The 16,342-nt window shown below is 41.1% G+C and overlaps 2 protein-coding genes across 8 annotated transcripts in view; one reads left to right on the plus strand and one right to left on the minus strand.

Moving 5' to 3' along the window:
* Nucleotides 1–2,833: 2,833 nt before the first annotated feature.
* On the plus strand, nucleotides 2,834–5,014 carry prlh2 (prolactin releasing hormone 2). The gene is made up of 3 exons (XM_031849813.1): nucleotides 2,834–2,899; nucleotides 3,366–3,602; nucleotides 4,467–5,014. Exons 2-3 carry the CDS (start codon nucleotides 3,440–3,442, stop codon nucleotides 4,670–4,672), a joined length of 369 nt encoding a protein of 122 aa, XP_031705673.1. The 5' UTR covers nucleotides 2,834–2,899; nucleotides 3,366–3,439; the 3' UTR covers nucleotides 4,673–5,014.
* Nucleotides 4,510–16,342, minus strand: part of myripb (myosin VIIA and Rab interacting protein b) — a 95,591-nt gene continuing 83,758 nt past the window's right edge. For 2 of the 7 annotated variants that reach the window (XM_031849806.1, XM_031849807.1), the window contains exons 10-17: nucleotides 15,611–16,137; nucleotides 14,956–15,105; nucleotides 13,947–14,735; nucleotides 13,625–13,687; nucleotides 9,452–9,643; nucleotides 9,191–9,352; nucleotides 8,960–9,055; nucleotides 7,740–8,688 (exon numbers count right to left, since the gene is read on the minus strand). In XM_031849806.1, coding sequence (XP_031705666.1) covers nucleotides 8,554–8,688; nucleotides 8,960–9,055; nucleotides 9,191–9,352; nucleotides 9,452–9,643; nucleotides 13,625–13,687; nucleotides 13,947–14,735; nucleotides 14,956–15,105; nucleotides 15,611–16,137 — 2,114 coding nt within the window. In that variant the 3' untranslated portion in view covers nucleotides 7,740–8,553. The other 5 variants (XM_031849809.1, XM_031849812.1, XM_031849808.1 and 2 more) reach the window with 5 other exon arrangements.

Consider the following 16,342-nt stretch of genomic DNA (forward strand, 5'->3'; position numbering starts at 1 on the left):
AGTGGAATGATTCTAAAGAGACTTCATAAGGTGGGTGTGGTCACGACCATCCAGGTGAGACCCATTCGATTCGACTTGAATATGTCCTTATGTCTTTTCTATCCTTTTAACCGCTGAGATGTATGTTTGGTATTATAAGGCATTCACGTTTGAGGAACTATGAAACTTGTAATCTGAATGCTGTTTGTTCTGAAAGAAATCCTGCACCAACCTACCTTTGAAGAAATGCCCTGACTTCCCTTTTGAAAGCATTTTAAAGACAGAGGCTCAACCAAACCTAGTCAATGTATGTCCCTGCCCACGCACTCTGTAGGTCACGAATTACGAGGCAATTAACAAAATATACTGTAGCACGAAAGGGGAATGATTTAAGATCACATAGCTCGGCCGGTTCAAGCTGTTAATCATGCTGCAAGCAGGGTTTTCTCAATCAATACCCCATGAACCCCTGCGCCTCCATTCACAGAAACAGCGATACCACAGACGAGATTAAGCCATTCAATCAGGCGCTGGTGAGACTGATATCATCGCGTCACATGTCAGAGAAGGCATTATGATACAACTGAACCAATCTTGAGCGAGGAAAATGACGACCTAAGCAGTGTATTTTGTAAACAGTGGTGATTCAAGGATGCATAAAAATAGGTTTAGAATAAAAGAATATACATTGCAATGTTGAATATCTATTTGTCTCGAAATCTATTCACGAGTAGCATCATAAAGGTCACGTTTTACCCACAAAACAAGGATGACCAAATCGTTCACACCTGCCTGTAAGGGGGCATACGAAGAAGCAACGAATGTCTGTGTTATCAAATAAAGGCTCTCTGTCATAAATCAAATTAGCTTCATTATTTGAGGATTCTTCCATGTTGTGGTGTGATTACACATCCGCAGGTAGTTTTCTTCTCATATTTGCAGCCATATGCTCTCTCTCAGGAAGGGCTTGTGTCTGCATCATGCCATTTGATCTCAGCCTATTTTAAAATGATGGCTGCCCTAATGTGTGGAGGGGAACCAAAGTGCTGCCCGGGGGTGTACGTGCACATACACTCATACGTCACACACATACATACACCCTTTTACGTCACATGCTATGCAGGCGGTGATTTAATACAGTTTTACATGATTGTAGAGGGGAAAAGTTTATCCCAACTGGATCCTAATGATTCATCCACTTAAAATACACATTGTAAGGAAACTGACATCACATATTTTGTACGGTACATTGCAACTATAGAGTGAAAAGGTCACATGAACCTACAGTAGAGCTGCAACTCATTTGTTTTCATTATAGAATAATGATTGATTTTGTTGATTTGTTTCTTCAAATAATCAATTAGTTGATGAAATGTTAGTTCTGTAATGACTTTCGACTGGTTGTTTTGCCAGTCCAAAACTCATAAATATTGAATTTACTATCATAAAAGAAAAAGAACATCAGCACATTTTCACATCTTAGAATTTGGAACCATCGAATGTTTGGCATTTAAATGACTAATTGATTATCAAAACTCATGTGATTCAGTCGATTGACCAGTTGATTGATTGATTAATCTGGCATTGACTAGCCTGCAGATTGGCATTCAGAAAAATAATTCATTCATTCCATCCTCCATCAAATTATGAAGTAGCAACAAGTATGATATGAAGTTATTGCGGACTAATATATTGTGACTTGATTATGTATTATCTGTGTTGCTCACACCTGGTTTTATTATCCCTAACTATTGTCAACATGTGTATTTAAGCATGTTTATGCATGCGTGTATGATGTGTATGCGTGCATGTGGATTGTGATGCTGGCAAGTGTTGTGGGATGCAGCGGCCTGGAGCCCAAGACAAATTTCCCTGGAGGACAGTAAATTACATCTTATCTTATCTTAGTCATTTTAGCTCTACTGCAGAATCCATTGACTTAGTTCTGCAAATAAGCATTCTTTCAACATTTACAAAAGAACCCTATAAAAATTGTAGTTGAAATAAATGAATTATGCAGATCTTAGGGATACATTTTGAGCAGAACCGTCATGCAGTATTGTGACCTTTACGGACATCGTTAGGCCCTGAGGTGACTTTACACCTGCTACATATCTGTTAGAAAAGTTCTCCTCACCTTGGCCTCTCACTTGTGATTCATCACGGTCACCTCTCAGCACATGCTAAGGGCTTGACAGTAATATTAATTCCCATGCAGCTACATTATAGGTCCTATATAGTATATTTAAAGCGCTCACTCACTCCTGAATCAGTTTTATATTGTGTTTTTTGATCTCACTGATCTAAAATAGAACATTTCCAGCTGCAACACTAAAAGTTCAATCTTTTACTTCAGTGTCAAATGTTGTTTTAATATCTCAAAAGAGTGACATTTGGTGCAGTGAGCAGTTTGAATGTAGAATATTTGGAGCAGATTCGTATTAAAAAAAGTTCCAAAAGTGTAGTTTTCCGGTGACTAATTCACCAGGGTTTTTGCAATAGTTCTGCCTCCCCCCCTGTAATCCGGCTGATTGATGAAAGGCTCATCAAAAAACGCCCACCACAGTCTGACAGACCGACTTGGGGTGGCGGGTCTCCCCATGTTCACTAATTCAAAGTTGTCCGTGTGTTATTGACTTCCTGATGGACTGCTCTGATGCGTGACAGACATCAGGAAAACTCCCAAACTAAACCTCCTTTCTCAAAACGATGAGGGGGTTTCATAGAGTGGGAGGAGAGGAGGCGGGGGGGGGATGATGCATCCTGTAGTCTAGTCTGGGATCACTGTGTGACTGACGTTCTTGATTCATCATCCAACAACAACATGAGCAGCATGGATATATAAGCTGGAGCACACCTGCTTAACAATAACGACTTCAGACCTCCACCAACTGACCTCAGCCTGTTACCAAAGTTCAGGGTAAGGAGCTGCTCTTACATTATTCTTTTGTTTATTTCTTCTTTTTTTTTTACAGTCTGTCATATTCAGTGTATTAAATAGAATGAGGATACCAATAGATTATGTGCTTTTTTTGAGTAGAGGTACTCCAGGTAAATGTGTGTTAACTACACTCATGTAACTGTGCTACACCATTGGTAGCCTGTTCAATTTGGTAAATGGGCTTGTATGATATTGATGCTATAGAGTTCATGGTAACAATAGTGTATATTTAAATCCTAGTATTTTTAGATTATTGTCACATTACTATATGAGCTTTTGGTGCCTAGTAATACGATTTAAATGACATCCAATGTCATGGTATTTTTTTATCTCTTATAAATAATTTCCTACAATATTACTATATGACATCAAGATATTTTTAAGTCTACTTGTATCAGTTTCAACTTTTTTCCTGGCTTTGTTTTACTAGTCTTTCTGTTTTCAGTGTCCTTACGGTGTGTGATACTTTACTGACCAGCGTCCATCCGTCCTCTCCAGTGCCTTGAGAGACTCCACAGCATGCTGCCGTGCGGAGCGGTTGATGTCCGGCACTGCGTCCTGACGAGCCGCTGGCTGCCTGCATCTCTGGCGCTCCTCCTCCTCGTCTCCTCCAGCTTCAGCGGCGCTCACAGCACCACGGTGGAGCACGACTTCCACATTGTTCACAATGTCGACAACAGAAGTAAGACGTGGTTTTTGTGTCTTTATTATAACCCTGAAGGGTATTTATGAGGCGTAATAAGACAGACAGTACAATGGTAAGACATGTTTTAGAATATACAGAATGTTTATCGTCTCTTTTTGGCTCTTAGTGGTGAGTTCAGTGATTTTCTTCTACTTTTTGTTCCCATAAAATACGTTGTAAAATACTGGAAAATATCCTTATTCTTTAATCTTGTTAACTATTCGATTTAACTTCTAGAAATGAAGTATGTTGTCAATAGACTACTGTTTGAGTCGTTTTTACTGCATTCAATTAGCTATTTGTTTTAAAGAGAGATGCTCAACAATTTAGTTAGTTTAGAATGAGGAATATCCTTTAATGCCCAATTTGTGGTACACTAGTTTGCCATGTAATCTACCAAGTGTATTATTTTGTTACAAATGACTGTATTTATTTGTATTATGTAGTGGTCATATGAGCATATTAATGTATTTAGAATTTATTTTACATTGAACCGAGGTTTAAGAGGGAATGTTTCGTTATACTATTTTCTATATACTTTGCAATGCTACAGTAATACTCAGTAAATGTATCCATATTAATTTGTACTTATATCACAATGACTTTAAAATAATGTATCCATCTAGTTCCTGCATACATCAAATCAGCTTAGAAGATCATCCATGTTCACACAGTGTATGAAGACAATAATCTATATTAACACTTAAAAAAGAAACTAAAGACAAAAAAAGTAGTTTTCCTATGATAACAAGAATTATGATTTTTCAGGAACACATAATGGACTCATTGTCACTCAAAAGGGAACTCTGTTAATATTGTAATCATAATTAGCTCCATTAATGTTCTTGGTGTGGTGTCCAGGTCCAGAGATAGACCCATTCTGGTACGTGGGGCGTGGGGTGAGACCCATCGGGCGTTTCGGCAAGAGGCACAGCAGCGTGGAGGCTCTGGGCAGCAGAGGGATGCAGCCTGTCCTCAGGACGTTAGGGCTGGTGATCAACAGCCTCAGGAACCAGGAGAACCTCGGGGAAGTGCTGGACGGGGAGGACAGGGATTGGTTACCGTGACAAAGAGTCCTTTCATCTACAAACTCCAGAGTGTCTTCATTTTTTAAAATCTTGATTGAGGTTATAAACTCGTCTGCTCTAGCTCTTACCTGTATTTCTCTCTGGTGTCTGTTATGAGGCCTTGGTTGATAGGTTCCTTGATATCTGTACATAAAATTCATTCTATATTGATTAATAAACCAGGATGTTGTGATTATGTCTGTTCGTCACTTTGTATATGCAGGCGCACGACAAACAGTTTCTTTCAAAAGGGAAAGCTTTACGTTTGCAAATTTTATTCATTTCATAATACATATTTTGTCTCGGAGTACTGTGGCACATAGAGAAACTGTATTTTTTGCTTGTTAGTATTTTCCCCAACATATGGATTGCAACAAACGATTGCCCATTGAAATGAATGGCCCGCCTGTGGAGATGTGCACAGTGAACCTCATCGTAGTCATTCACACTGGATTTAAACAGGAACAAAAGCAAGATCTGTTTTTAGCTCTGTGTGAATATCTGGGACACAGTTACATATTCAATTAGACTTCCTGTCCGAATCCAGCCTTACAAGTTATGACAATTATACACAGTCTCTTGCACACAACACTGAAAGATTGGTCAACTATGATTGGGCAATACACATATTATTCTATATCATATCCATCTTTTCACACATATACATATATTAATAAATTCTGTGATGAGATAATATATATATTTTTTTACATTAGAAAAATATTGGACACTGATGATTGGACCCTTGTGGCTGTGCTTCTCGTGGGACATTTTACATCAATTTTGATAAAACCAGAAACATGCTTCTATACATCAACACCTCCGGCAGAACAAGATTGACAAAAGTACAGGATCAATGTGCAAAACCCGAGATGTGAAAGACCGGGATGAATAGGTCACCAATAGAAGGGGCAAGAGCATTCATACAGAAGATCACACCTTTTAGTTCAAGCAGTCTATCAGGAAATCCAACTTTGCTCTGCCACAGCAAAAACGTTGACAACCATGCATGGCTAACTGAGATTCTGACTAATGTAAGTGGTCACAGAGTAAAGAAAAATAACCCAAAAATGAAAGGCAGTATTCTCAAATCTAGTGTTTAAGGAGTACAAATACAGTATGAATCGTACAAGCCGCTCCAAAAATGCCTGTTGTCACTCATGTTTTTGTAACATTTACCATCGTCATTACTGGCGGAATATCAAATGGGAAACGCAGGCATACACTGAAAGCACTTTGAGACATCACACATGAGAGAGTCTCATAGGACTGACTGAGGAGGGCTCCTTTGAGGAGAGAATAAAGCCTTTAATTTGCAATAGTACTTGTTTCAGTGGTATTGCATAAAAATGTTCAGTAAGTACAAAAATAAATTGCTTGTAACAAAATCATGGTTTCATGGCATTTTTTTATATAGTCCGTCAGACTTCATTATGTAAAAATCTTTACAAGATTATAAGATTGAAAAGTTCGGACATGACCCCGGCAAAGGGGAAACATGAGAACACCTTTTTGTTCAAATAAAAGGCCACGATTTTTGAAAGTAAACAAAGAAAATGACTTTGGGTTGAATAATACTGCACGAGGGAAGGCTGTCAGACCAAACCTGAATGTCAAACAAAGACTTGTGTCTCGCAGAGTTTGTCTGTTGTTCAAAACTTATTTTGACTCATTTCAATGTGAAAGCTTCCACATTAAGACTGTAGTGTAGTGTGTGTGTGTGTGTGTGTGTCTACTGATCAGTTGTTTGACTTTTCTAATGAAAGGGAGAGCACCTCTCCAGTTCATCTTTATAATTATTATTAAAGGAATAGTTGGACTTTTTTCTGCTGAGAGTTAGATGATAAAATTGATGCCCCTCTTGTGTCTGTGGGCTACCCTAAAAATACTGCTGACTAGCTTAGCTGAAAGACTTAAAGACTGAAATAAGAGGAAACAGCTAGCCTGGCTCTCTCTGAAGGTAACAATATCGGCCTTTTTGTACAGTTTAAACAAAAACAATGTATAGGTTAATCAGTGAGCTTTAGAAGTGCTGCTTGGCTAATATTTCTACCTATTTGAACAAAGTCAAGCTAGCTGTTTTCCTATCGTTTCCAGCCGTTATGCTAAGCTAAGCTAACAGGCTACATATTCACTGTGAAGACATCACTGTGGTATCGTTCTTCTCCTGTAACTCTTGGCAAAAAAACTAAGCCAAAATTATTCCTCTGCCTATTTCTCTGAGGCTGTTGACAAAGTTCTCAAGTGTGCTTTGTGTTCCATTATTGCCATCTAGCTAAAAATATTTTGGCCCCAATACTTTGTGTATCTAAACACTCATTCTCTGATATGTAAATTAATCCTTAAAATGATTAAAATGGCAAAAGGTGCAACATAGTTCCCCAAATGACGATTACCATCTGCTGGCTGTGTGTGTGTGTGTGTGTGTGTGTGTGTGTGTGTGTGTGTGAAAATGCAGAATCACCCAAAAGATTTCTGAAGGGGCTGACAGTATGATGAGATTCCTCGTGACATTTCATTGAAGATGCAGTATAAAACACGGCTCAGCCTCTTTTTGGGACACTGAATCACAGAAAGTTTCACATGATTTTTCCACGTCTTCATTAAACAGTAAATCACAATACTCTTGCAAACAGATAGAAAAAAGGAAATTAGAGTTATTTTTGTCTGTACAGATATTCTTTTTCAGTTGGGTCATGAGCAGTGTTTGCAGATGTTTAAGGCAGAGGCACAGACTGTTGAGTCATCCTTGCTTGATATTATGTGCGTGGGGAGGAGGAGAAAATGGAGAATGAAGAGGAAAGAGACAGTCATCCCTTCTGTGAGGCATTTGACTGATGGGGTACCGTGCCTGGGCTGAGGGCTGAGTGCTTGGTAGGTCATACAGGGCAGGTGTTGGCCCCTGCTTGGCCTGGAGCTGGGGGCGGACACTGGGTCAAGGCACTGGATGAGATGGGCCCCCGTCCCTGGGGCTCTGAAAGCGGCCCCTGAGGGACTCGTTGTGCTGCTGACTGTAACTATGGCCGAAACACTTTAACCTGCTGCTCGGGCTCCAACTTTTCTGAAACGCAAAAAAAAAAAAAAACAGCATTTAGCAAATCAGACTTTTAAAAAGATATCTCCAGCAAAAAGCGTAGGTTGTCCAGAAAAAAGAGAAACTATTGTGAACTATTATCTCTAATCTATTATCTATAATGGCAGGACAGTCTTCCCAGTCATACATTCTGAGCATACTGCATGATGGACTGACAAAAAGGACATGCGAAGCTGGAATCAATGATATGATTACATGTCTTGGTCACTGATTTTGCCCCATTGTCCAGCCTGCTGTCTGTCTTTGGAGCTGTGCTGAAAAAGCCACCCTGAATCAGCTCTATTGTATGAATGCTGCCGAAGAAAGAAAAGAGACAGAAATGCAAATAAAGACAGAAAAAGGCCATTCACCGAAATGAAAAGGAACAGACTCCTTGTTGGTTGATAAAACAGCCTTATCCTCCTGTGCTGTGCCGGTTTCCATTCGGCTGCTTTACATCTAATGGAGCTTTTCAGTTACTTAGTCCCTTTTTACCAGATGTATTCACTTTTACATCCATTTAGATGCCAATCTCTTCTTTTAGGACAAAGTGTGAAATGTGTGATGTTAACTAAGGGTCCACTCGTCTCTGTCTCACTCCCCATCTCCAGCTGTCTTTGTTGCACACTCAGAGTGCACAAGGCTGTTGAGTGTTTCTGGATAGAAGATTTTGCATTGATGGTGTACAGTAAACTGCATAAGTCAGCACAGGTTAGAGGATCCACGTTACTTTTGTTTAACCTATTGATGATTTTCTCAAAAATGCATGCTTATTTCATTAGAGGTTTGGGTTTTTCACTGTTCAGACTTACATTACATTTGATTTATTTATGCATTTTCTTTGTGTGTACGCTTTGAGAAAAATACAAACTAGTTTGGTACCTTTCAGTGGAGGGGCTGGAAGCTTCCTCCTTTGATGGCGTGATGAGTCCAGGGTTTGAGGCTGTAATCAGAGTATCTGTGTCACACACTTCATCAATCATCCTGACTTGCAGCTATATGTTCTTATTCAGTGTCAGGTTTTAGTTATATAATTGGTAGTAAGTTCTGTGCACATCCACAACACCTCAGTGGGACGGGCATACATCGTTTCTACCAACTACAGGTCCGTCCTCTGGTAAAATGTTACTTAACCGACAGTACTTAATGGTAAAATGTTCGCATGCAAAACCAGACGAAGATAGTTGTAGGGTACCCTTGGGGCAGTGAGTTACCTTAGCCTTTGGCTTGAACTTGGAGAAATGATTGCAGACAGTCACATTCAACCCAGCTGTCTTCAGAGCTGATATCCTAGCCTCGATGTTTGAAATCTTGAAAGGACACACAGACTTTATTTAAAAGCACAATTAAATACAACATAAAAATATAGTTTTGCAGTCTGTTTGGCACAAACACAACTGAAGATAAAGACAGCTGCAGAAAAAAAGGGACACATCTTCCAGTACCTGTAGTTCAGACTGCTGAACCTGAGCAGCTGCGGTGGCCACCTGGTCCTCCAGGAAGGCCAGCTCTGTGTCTGTGGTGCCACTCTTAATATCGCGGGCACAATGCTCCAGGTCCCCCAGCGCCCCCTCAAGCCCGTACACGGCACCAGCAGCCAGGTACACCTGTCAGGGGAAGAAGAAACATTTAGTTCGAGCTAGACCTTCAGTTTCCAATAACATTGAATCTCCACAACCTTTTCTTATTGGGTAGAACATCCTTACATTCTCCTCCATCTTGGTCAGCCTCTGGTCCAGCTTGCGGGTCTCGGAACTGTTGGAGATGGGAGAAGCACTCATGGACTCAGATGGGGTGTAGCTCTCGCCTCCTGCCTCACCGATCAGCTCCTCTGTAGCGTTCAACACCTTCAGCACCTCGGTGGTGATGCTGCAGAGAGAGGCCGCCGAGTACTTCTGCTTCATTTGAAGAACACATACACACACACACACAGTCCAGCAGTCAGTAATATAGTAAGTTAAAAGCCACACATATTGAGAAACCTTTTAAGCGATGTTGGTGGCAAAAGGACGTGATGCACAAGAAGAGAAAATATCTTTCATTCAGTCACAGTTGTGGGACATTATAAAATCATTACAGGTTTGTGTTTTTATCAGCACGTCATGTACTCAAGCTGCACGGTTCAGTAACTGTGTAAGACAATTGTGCAGGTGACCCATAAACACATTCGACACTTGTTTCTCTGTTACATGCACATGCTTGCAATCTAAAGGTGCAGAAGAAAGAACTGGAGGTGAGAAATGCAGCAGAGAGGACGGAGGAGGAGGAAAGGGAGTGAAGGAGGTTCTAAGACAAAGCCGGAGGACAATTCCGTTTGTTGTTTTTTAGGCTTTGATCAGTTAAAAGATGTTGCAGTGAATAGAACATCTATTATTATTATTGCAGCCTAAACAGTCGGCTTAAGGATAGCAATTAAGTTGTTTGGGTGTCTGAGGAATCAGGAATTCATTCAGCTATCATATTTCAGATGAATGCTTATATCCCGGATTGTATGTCCATCACAAGCAACTCCCAAAAAATGTAAATTAACATGCAGATGAAAAATGATGGTTCATGTGTTTCCGAAAAAGTGTTGAATGTCAATGGCTCAGTTCATTTATTTTGGAATGTATGGACAAATCAGTTGGCCGAGATCTCCCACTATATCAAGATAATTTACCAAGACAAATACAAAAATAATGTTTAGTCATTGTGTTCGCTGCCAGTCAAAGTTAATAAGAGCAGCTTGTTCATCCACATCCATGCTTGTTTCCAAATTCAGGCCGCCTCTGATGAAAAATAATTCAATGATGAGGATGCCGAAAGAAAGCTGCTGTTTTTTTAATGAATAGATGAAAACAGTAAGCAAGAAAAGAAAAGAGCAGTGAAGAGAGACGGATGTAATTCAATAATGAATGAATCACTGGCTGAAGCTTTGATCAGTGGGATCGGAGGCGTATTGATCCCTCTCTCAGCCAGACAGGCAGTGTGAAAGGAAGAGTTTTAGGTGGCGACAGGAGAGGCAGGGACGAGATACAGTATTGGGTGGGAGATGAGAGGGAGCAAACCAAAGCTCTCATCTTAAAAAAAAGAAAATCACTATTCAGTGATCTTAAAAACACTTGAGAAGCCGGGATGGATGGTCTGAGATATTGACTTGGGTTGGTTGATGGAGAAAAAAACAGATGGTTGGTAAGAGTCTGATGTTCTCATCCTCGCCAAAGAAGCAGGCCATCATCAAATAGTCTGACATAGAAGTCACACTGATACTTGATGTAGAAAGATAAACGTAGTTTGGTTCCATATCAAGATAAAGAAATGTAATGCAAGTAAAGAAAATATAACTAGGGTGACGTCAGGTCATTTGGGACAGCTTTTTGGTAGATTAACAAGAAAACCGCCTAAAATATTTTGAAGACCACCTTAAGTTCTACATTTACAACTTGTTATGGACCTCTGCATTATTTCTATAAAGAAAATGTGCTGCCAAGTCAAATACTTCAGAAACTTTGGACATTCAAACACATCAAGAACCCTCACTTTCAAACTACCTATCATTTTAACACCTTCCAGGATGTGCACCTGTCTCTGTGTGTGTGTAAACATGAGAGGGAGGGAGGGAGAGAGAAAGAGAGAGAGACAGGCAAGCATACATGCACACACACTTGCATTGGGTGTGGATTTAAGTGTGACATGCACAGAGGTCAGTTTCATTTTTAGTCTCATCTTTCGTTATCGCGATCAGTGTTCTGACTGTCGTCGCTGTTCGAAGTTATCTCTCTCTCAAAGTGGTGTGTCCAGGACTAAAATGTCTCAAATGATCCTGCGAGATTCCTGAGAACCATTCATGATTCACTCAGTGATCCAAACGTAAACGCAGTCACAAACCACTAACAGTCCGAACACAAGATTAAACATGTCATCAGTCCTAGAAATATTAAAATGTCGAACACTGATATCGCAACACAAAATGTAGCTTTTGGAAATATCCGTAATCAGGGGCAGGATTAGAAACTACGTAGTGTACATTTCTATTTTGCATAAAAAGCAACAAATATCATAGTCATCGCCACGTTTTCCTTTATTCACATCAAACTGAGCCGTCCTGGCCGTTTTAAAAGGGAGCTGAAAGAATCAGCAGAAATAGATCACACTAAATGTGTCATGCACATTATAAAAGATAAACATTACTCACAGGAGCCCTTATAATGAGCCCGGCTAATGACCAACATCGACCCACACGCCTCAGATAGGTCAGATAGGACAGGTAGCGAGCGCGTAAGTGCCTGTCCAAGTGTGTGTATTTTACAGGCCTATCGACCTGCCTGTGTGGTAATCTCATGAATGGCCTGGATTTACTATGTGGAAATATCAATACTAAAACACTGCTTTTAACATAAGGGATGGTACATTCTACATCACGTTTATGAAATGTGGTACATTTCAGATTTCTTTTATGTCTAGACTTTAATTATGTCCCAATTTCATAATAATGCACCTACAGCATTGAGGAAGTACTGTATACACTTTGTCATACTTCACATGTTTTGTAGTTAGTATACAAGCTAGTAGTCAATGTACAATTATTACAGGAAAATAATAGCACGTCATTGAAACTGTAACTTTGGAAAGTCACTGTCAATCTAAATTCCCAAGGGGAAAGCATTTAGCTCATCTATTTTCTTTGTGCAGTGTATTTCTAGACAACGGTGGACATTAACAGCACACTCAGCTAAACCACGCAGATTCAGTGTACTTACATCTTTGTGTTTAGTTTATGTTGTTCTTTTTCTAGTATGGACACACTACAGTCACAGAACCTGCTTCAAATTTGTAACATGATGCAATTTGTCTATTCATATAATTATGAATGTCATTAACGTTGATTTTGGGAGTTGCTACGTTTATCTTTTTAAGGGACTTTTAAACCTTTTTTTAAAAGGATGTCATTTTTATTTGTTCGATACATGGATTTATCGTAACACTGTTCACTACATTTGAAGTGTTTTAGTAGGAGCTTATAATTTACTGACATCCATTTATAGGATATAGGGGGCAATTGTGGTTAAGTGGATAGCAGGGCCGTCTTTCAATCAGAGGGTTGGCGGTTCGAACTCCGGCTCCGCTAGTCGCATGTCGATGTGTCCTTGAGCAAGACACTTAACCCCAAAATTGCTCCCGTAGCTGTGCCTACGGTGTAGAAATGTGATAGACTCTGAATTGTAAGTCGCTTTGGATAAAAGCGTCTGCTAAGTGACTGTAATGTAATGTAATGTACTCCTGCTCGATGCATTTCAGGATTGTGTTTACAATTTACTGTAGTAAACTTTAAGTCCGCCTGCCTTTGTCTGCTTCATCTATGGTTAAACACGCACATGAAGAAAGTGATAACTATAGCAACAGCGCAGTGTTGCTTCTCACACAAAACACAGCTGGGCCTGTGGCTGTTTTGTATTCTGACCTTTTGAGGCTTTTATTAATAAAAAAGAAAGATATTTGCAGCTCTTCTGTGATGGATGTCTTCCAGTATGACTCTTGAAAACCACTGCAAAACACAGGATTTAGAAGGCCGAACACCTAAAATGTTACCATTTTACTCTATGTCTAGACAGCTGCAACATTTTCTACCGGCTACTTTAGCTGCACTGCAAAGGCCTGGAGCTTTCTAACCTGTAGAAATAAGAAAAAATACACCACCAGCAACAGGGACATTCAACCTAATCATAGATGTGTGTGTGTGTGTGTGTGTGTGTGTGTGTGTGTGTGTGTGTGTGTGTGTGTGTGTGTGTGATGTTTGTATGTATGGTAAGATGGAGGTTTAATTACAGTTGTATGTTCTCAAGCATGGCATCCTGCACAAGACACCACAGAATCCTTTTGCTTTCTAGCCAATATCTCACCTGCTGTAAGAGAGAGGAGAGCAACTGAAGCCTCTGCTGTTGCTCCAAATCATTCTGTCCCTCCTGACACACACACACGCACACAAAGAAACACACGGACCAGCCAAAAAAAGAGGGAAGCACAGAGAAAGAGGGAAAACACAGGATGAGGGACGCAGTGATTGTCATATAAATAAAGGAAGAGGAAGATGGGAGGACGAAGAGTTTTTTCGAGGGTGAGAAAGAAAGAAAAATAAATGTATCAAAAGGCAGAGAGACAGCACCAAAAGCAGAAGATGAGTGGTGGATACTAATCTACTGTAATTGCTGCTATTCTCCTTACCTGGTTGTCTGAGAGCACCCCCTCCTGGGAAGAAGGTGTAACAGCAGGGGAACTTGTGCTGGATCCACTCCATCTTGCTCCCCCTTTCTGTCCCGTCTCTTTCTTCACATCTCTTTTATGTTGTCTCTTACTTTGCCTGTGCGGCTCTCTCTTATCTCCTCTCTTTTGCTCCTGGTCATCTGCACTCTCTTCCAAACACTCCACTCCCATCTCTAACCTCCTCTCCCTAACTCTTCCTTCCTCTCTCACTGAAGGACTCTTTATTAGTCTCTCACTTCTTTTCACCTCTTGTCCGTTCACTTGTTCCACTGTTTCAATTGCTTTCTCTATTTCCTTACCGCTGGTCCTGTCTCTTAATCTGTCGCTTCCCTTCTGCCTTTCTCTTTCAGTGTCTTTTGGCCTTGTCTTCTCTCTCTGTCCGTCGCTCTCTTTATCCGTCTGTTTGTCCGCGGGCCGCTTTGTGCACTCCTCCTCAGATGAGCTGCTGTCTTTGCTTTTGGCGCGGCTGACGAGCTGGCTGAGTCTGGATCGTAGCTCCTCTTCCAGAGGGTCTCCTGGCCCTGAGCTGCTGGGCGAGTGCTGGGACCCCGGAGCCAGAGACTGGGGCTTTGAAGGGCTGGGGGCCAGTGAATTTGGGGCCACTGTGTCCAAGTCCTCTGGCTCGGGTGTCATGGCATCTAATTCGAAGGCGTCTGTTGCAGCTGTGGCCACTGGCATAGTGTCAGGTACGGACTCTTCCTGACTTAAACCCCTCTTGAGAAGGGCATTGAGTAGACAACCACTGTTCTCCTTTTATGGGGAGACAAAGGGACATAAATACAAACTCTGTAAGCATTTATCAAATCCTCATCACTTAAAAAAAGCAACTATCGAAGTGCTGAACAGATTAAAGAGCCTGAACTGCAGCACATAACACATCTGCCTCGGGGAAACAATGTTTTACACTACATTTCTCCCTGGTGGGAATTTCAAGTTAGTTCCTAACACTACTGCAGGGGAGAAGTCTTACCTGCGCTAATGGGTAGATTGACTGTGTGTAGCTCTGGCCTCCGGGTTTGCTCTGCTCTGTAGACGACTCTCTCTTGCTTTTCCTGCGTCGCCGTGATCTTCTGACCGGATCGCTCTGCCTCTCCTCAGCCTCGCTGCTGTCTCCCATCACCTGGGAACAGACAAGTACTTTTACTCAAGTGCAGCTATGAGGTACTCATACTTGAGTATTTTCATGCTACTTTATACTTCTAATTGACAACATTTCAGTGGGAAATACTGTACTGTAAAAGAGCAAAGATCAGAAAAAAGTTATTTTATCATACTTTAAACAGATTTGTGGAGCAGAATCATTGGACTAAACAAACTGTATATAAAAGGGAATAAAACATGATTTCGTCATTAAGAATATAATGTCATTATCTTATAACATTTCGGTCAAAGAAGCCAAGGAAAAAAGGATAACTTAGTACATTTTGCTTCTGTAGTTTCCAGAAGGATTTTGAACACGATGTTACTTGTAATTGTGTATTTTTACATTGTAGTATTGGTACTTTTACTTAATGTTCAACCTGCTACATAATGAGACACAGACTGAGTCACATGTTCAGAGCAAATTCATTGCATCTAATTATATAACACACATTATTTACATAAGACAATCAAAAGTTTCTCACCTTGGGGTTAAAGTTGACGTCCAGTGCCTCTGAGTGGAGTGGGTAGGCAGAGAAGTTCTGGTGAAGGTGTTGGTGGTAGAGCGGCTGGTGATGAGGGTGCAGGTGTGTGTCCGGCGGCCCTTTCCTCCTCAGCAGGTTGTGAGGCGGTTTGCGAGGACATGCCGACAGCACGGATGAGGCCTCAGAGTCTGAGTTGAGAGTCTCTGTGTTGGTGTACTGGCCAGAGGACGGCGAGGTGATGGGAAGGTGCTGGGTGTACGTCCACTCCGGGTCGTGCTGCGAGTCCGTGTAGTAAGTCTCATCGGACAGCTTGCACCGGAACTGTCGCAGCGCTGCACCCCAGCCGCCTTCGTCGTTCTCCTCGGAATCGGATCCCATCTCGTCGTAAGCCGACACGACCCCGGACTCCTTTTCCAACACACTGAACACCAGGCTCTTCCTCTTGGTTAGCAGGCTGGGCCGAGACAGCTGAGAGCTGTGCAGAGCGATCCAGTTACCGTCTGGGCTCTGGAGCATTGAGGATGCACCTGGAGAACATGGACAGACAGCAGGAAGTTTAGAGAAACTAACTCTTGTTTCCACCGGTACATTTTGGATAGGCTCTGTGACCTCAACCTCTATTAGTCACAGTGGCAACAGCAGAAGAAGTGTATTTAGTCAGGTTTTGCCAAAATAGCCTATACACTGACATTTATTTTTCCCTTCTAAGCCATCAGGGTGAGTGTTTGGCTG

Source organism: Anarrhichthys ocellatus, unplaced genomic scaffold (assembly GCF_004355925.1).
Source record: "Anarrhichthys ocellatus isolate YVR2014 unplaced genomic scaffold, GSC_Weel_1.0 scaffold10, whole genome shotgun sequence".
NCBI classification, from domain to species: domain Eukaryota; kingdom Metazoa; phylum Chordata; class Actinopteri; order Perciformes; family Anarhichadidae; genus Anarrhichthys; species Anarrhichthys ocellatus.

Bases quoted from the DNA above. Each gene is read 5' to 3' on its own strand.
- prlh2 (XM_031849813.1), top strand. From the start codon at position 3,440: ATGCTGCCGTGCGGAGCGGTTGATGTCCGGCACTGCGTCCTGACGAGC. The intron at 3,603-4,466 runs GTAAGACGTGGT...TGTGGTGTCCAG, and splicing joins TCACAATGTCGACAACAGAA to GTCCAGAGATAGACCCATTC.